The 4,915-nt window shown below is 36.4% G+C and overlaps 1 protein-coding gene across 1 annotated transcript in view; it reads right to left on the reverse strand.

The window, feature by feature from the left end:
• Window positions 1-4,684, reverse strand: part of LOC106939466 (inactive phospholipase C-like protein 2) — a 22,359-nt gene extending 17,675 nt beyond the window's left edge. Inside the window, exon 1 of the mRNA XM_015021860.1 lies at window positions 4,444-4,684. Within this exon, the coding sequence (XP_014877346.1) occupies window positions 4,444-4,641 (198 nt within the window). The 5' untranslated portion in view covers window positions 4,642-4,684. The remainder of the gene's footprint in view (window positions 1-4,443) is intronic.
• Window positions 4,685-4,915: the final 231 nt, after the last annotated feature.

Below are 4,915 nucleotides of genomic sequence, written 5' to 3' on the forward strand. Positions count from 1 at the left end.
TAAAAATTTTGAATAAAAAAAAAGGGGTTTTTGGGGAATTTTCCGCCAAAAAAAAAAAAGGTGGGGTTTTTTTTTTTTTTTTTTTTTTTTTTTTTTTTTGCAAAGGAACCAATTAGATGCACATGACAAGCCAGTAACAAATAAACCACTGTCCAGCCCTTTATACAGTTTCTATAATTTAAAGTACTTTTATTTACATAACATATCAGGGAACATGCCAGAGTGAGTGCAGTATTGCAAGGAGAGAAGAAGCTCCATGTCCTGCCTCTACTTCCTGCTGCTTTGCACTGCTGGTCAGCTGACTGAAAAAAATGGTACGTATATTTTCCCTCTGATTACAAGAACGACAAATTTGTCTCTATGGTAACATTTCTTGTTGCAAACAATCTGGCACCACCCATCACTCTTATTAACCCTGTTTTAAAGTACCTACTGGCAAACTCTGAACGTAGGTTAGCAACCTGTGATTAGCAATATTTAAACAGCAAAATGGTAAAACAGTGCAATGTTGACAGCAATAAGAAATTTAGCTGGTTCAATGTTTGTTCTAAATTCCTGCTTAAGTCCATATCAAAATAAACATACTGTATATATAATACTTTTGCACATGTAATAATTAACTGCATTAATGTTATTTTGTGTTTCTACTAAAAGTAATGAATTATATTTTTACTGATAGTTATCCGACTATAAGAATTCTTCTTTTCAAACTAAGTATTATGAAATCAATTTATCGTATTATTGAGTTGTTGCTCTTGCCGAGTCGTTTATTCATTAACATTTTAGGTAAAGAAATCACGCAACTTGTTTGGTCAGATTTCGACCACACTTACTGTTAAATCTACAATGAAAAAAAAAAAAAAAGATTTTCGCTTCAAATTTTAAATTGAGACCAAAACTATATTTGACGTGGTGCTCAGACATCATGCAACAGGGCTGATCGGGAGCAGCTGGAGGAGAGCTCCAGCACAAAGGGGAAGGATAATTAAGTTTCACTCTCCTGTGGGAGGCAGAAAGTGGACTGCTGTACTGTTTGGATGAGTATATGCATGTACATGCCTTTTTTTTCCAAGTAATCTTCTCATGGGAGCTAGTTTGAATGCAAAGTGTTCCTGTAATAGGCAGCACGCTCACGCCGAAGCAACGACTGGAGACGAAACTGTTTAAATTCAAAACATGAAGAATATTTACCTCATCTGTGATTAACCCATCCATGTGAGCACAATAAAATCTAGGAAGGAGTATATTTGGAACCCAACATTTGTTCCGAGTTTGACAGAATCAAAAAAAACAAAATTATTTTCTACAGAAAATGAAAGTGGTAGTATTTAGTAAAATCTACTTTTTTCTTTTGTGATGTGTTTACTTCATCAAAAATCAAACTGCTTCTCAGTCGGTACTCCTAAGCATGGTTGTTAATAGCATGATGAGAAGCTTTGTTGCGATGACATTCTGAAGGTGGAGCACTAGAAAGACGCAGGAGCTTCTTAAAGGAACAGGGACCCAAATTCAAGGCATCAAATTACAAAGTCAAATTTCTTTAAAGTCATCTTTGTTACATACAACTGAAGGAAACATACTTGAATGTGCCTTAAAATGCTGGAAAATGTGTCGCTTAACTTCCCTTTGGGATCAATAAAGTAGTTTTGAATTTCAAATTTAAATTGAGGCAACCATTGTTTGTGCTACGTGAGCTCACTGATGTTTCCACATTCAACATATTATCTGGGAAACTAGAAAATCGAAGATGAAGCATCTGCATAGCAATGAAAACATGCCACGGCCTACCGCAAGCAGTGAAAACGTAATGGCACTGATGTCTTGTTTTAGAAGACATCGTGACGTTCGCTGCCAACAACCTACATGTGGGTTATTAAAGACACAGACTTCACACTGATTTTCAACAGTTAACGCCCTGGAGTTGGCAAGCCAATCGGCAGTGAAGTCATAGGCTTCACACACATGTACTGCAAGGATACACACACATGCCCATAGACTGGGCCCTCTGTTCTTGAGCAAGGGAGTGTGACAGCAGGAAACGAGCACTTAGCTGCCATGACCCTAGCATCAAAAGACTAAACTGTATGTTAATAAAGATATATATACAACCTTCTATTAGATCCTTATGCTGTTATTTCTGCTTTTGGAAGGTGTTGTCTTGTTTCACATGGCAACACAATGTACAGTGTGTAGAAAAAGCATTCATTCCTTGTGAATGTCTTGACAAAAAAATACAAGTTGAAATAGATGGATTGTTAAAATATTCCTTATACATGTATGAATGTGACCAAAAGCTTCTGTAGCTCATTTGCTGTGTGTCTGTTGGCTTATGATTTAGGTACTGCTTGCCTTTAAAAGCTACTGATTAAAAAAAAAAAAAAAAAAAAAAAAAAAAAAAAAATACTGCTAAGAAGTAGCGATCCCCTCGTGGAAACGTGTGTAGATCACAAGTGAAGCATAAAGCCTGAAACCTAACAAACGACTCATTTCCCCAGCTCCCACCTAAAAAAGAAAATATGTAGAAATAAAAAAAAAAGCAACGGTGTAAAACAGCACGTAATTACTAATATTAGAGTCTTTTAAAACCTTTCTGCACTGCTCATATGTCAACTTGTGAAAAAATATCAAGGTCTTCAGAGAGACGAGGCAGGAGGAAAAGCACTTTTACACAATAAGCAGCTGCATCTTGACAACTTGACAGGTCAATTACTGTATGTGGTGCATATGTCATGTCTGGAAGCTTTGGAAAACTCATCCAGCTGTGTGAATATTTCAATCATATGCTTGAAAATTATAATATAAAGAAGCAAGTTTATTCAGCTGAACTCTGGAGCTACACAGATTACACATTGCATCGCAAAGTAAGATTCATTTAGAAGTTTGCATTTATTTTTGTGTTCTGATTGTTTGGACTTTATGCGCCTTGCTAAGGTCCCACACAAGTATTAAAAATGTAAACTTAATATTTACAGAGGAGTTTGTTTCTCATTCTACGATATCAAACTAGTGTATGTTTAAAAATAGGAGACGGTAAAGCGAGCTCAAGACGCAAGCTGACAGACTGTCTGCAGTCATCTTAAGGTGTATGACAGTGTGTACGTCACCGGTGTAAGAGAGTGATGCGCACAGAGCGGCATATGGCGCACCACTCACTGTGAAACCCGCTGCGTGTGTTTACATCAGAATAGAAGCAGAAGTGAATCTGTCTGGTGTGTGGAGCAGTCTGTGGACTCCTACGTGTGCACAGTACACAGACTCAGAGATTCAGCAGAGATGTGAAAGATCAGTTTTTATTGCAGCATGACAAAATGCATTAAATTTGGTGCTGAATTAAGCTTTGTTAGATTCAGAGTGGATTGAGGTTTATAGTTATTTATTTTTTTTTTTTTTTCAAACTTTAAACTCTTATTTTCACACTTTGATTTTAGTAAAACTTTGCTTTCTTTGTCTTTGTCCAATAAAATGAACATGGGAGATTCTCGCTTTTACAAAATGTTTTCATAGCTAGTGGTGTGCTATGGTAGGTCAATCAGCATTACGTTGGTATATTAATGGGACATTTTGCTAAATGCCAGAATAATGATGGAGACATTTTTGAAAAGATTGTAAAAAAAAAAAAAAAAAAAAGTATCCACAGAACAGGTCTCAAAAATTGTGGAAACATGTTCCTATTTTCAGACCATAATCTATCTGTTGTTTTTGCAGCAATGGCTTCTTCCTTGCTTAGTCTATGTTCGTCTTTTGATAAGGACAAAGTCTCACCCAATTACGGTAAGCCAGCAATAAAAACACAACAGTCTTTTTTTCTGATGCTGAAAAAAAGCATAATAAAAAAGCATCTGGAAACTGTAACCGAGGATCAACCAGACTTGCAGAGGTCCACAATTCCCTCCTTAAAAGTCTTGCCTGATTTCCTTCAGTTTTTCCATTAGCTCACGCAAGAAATCGGTATAGTTGGTACATAAAATAACAAATCCTAGCTGTGATTTAGACGGTTAGGGCCAAACCTACCATTTTTGTTATTGGTACTAAAGTGAAAGGGGAGGTCTCTGTCAGATTTAAAGTGATGAATGAGACATACATGATCAATAACAAGTCCACATATGGGTAGACAGGAATCTGTATGGATACTCACATACACACAAAAACACAGCAGTCACCAAGCTCTTAACATTTAAGGGAAACATAATTTTAAGTAAAAGACATTGTGACCTTCACAATTGTGACCTTTTCTGTGCACAGCATCTTTCCTAGCTAGACTCCAACTTAGCCTAGAACACCACATTTCTAATAAAGTAAAAAAAACAGAACAATTAGTAAACAGAAAACTATTATGTTATGCTTTAAATAACACCTTTACTTCTGTTTGCTTTGAATATTTTCCTCTGCAGTAGTAACTGGACGCAAATGTTTTAGCAAACCGTGTTTGACGTAACAGCTTACCATGTCGTAGGCGTTTAGCACTTTGCGCAGAAGCTCAGGCACGAGACCCTGCGCTTCCATGGTGGGGTAGGTCTCGCTCAGGTCCACCATCACCTTCAGCGACCGCTCACTGTTCATCAGCCACGTAGAGACAGTCAGGATGCACTGCTTCATGTTGGCGGCGGGCGTCAGGCCACAAAGCTCCTTAAAGGACACCATGGCATTCTAGCAAAAAATAAATAAATAAATAAATAAATAAAATAAGCATGAATTTAAAAGTAAAGCAAATATTTAGCTATTGGCAAACAGAGAAAAAGAGCCTCTGTATTCAGTAATTGCAGTTTAATGAAACGTGTTTATTTTGTACAGCATCAGCAATTTCATCTTTGTTTAAGTTGATTTCTGTAAAGAAATCAACTTAATGTTAGATGTAACAAATGTTAAAATTAGAATTTAAAAAATACGCTTGAATGTAATTTATTAGTCATATTTT

The sequence above is a fragment of the Poecilia latipinna genome, unplaced genomic scaffold (assembly GCF_001443285.1).
Source record: "Poecilia latipinna isolate Pla-1442-1.1 unplaced genomic scaffold, P_latipinna-1.0 Scaffold2882, whole genome shotgun sequence".
NCBI classification, from domain to species: domain Eukaryota; kingdom Metazoa; phylum Chordata; class Actinopteri; order Cyprinodontiformes; family Poeciliidae; genus Poecilia; species Poecilia latipinna.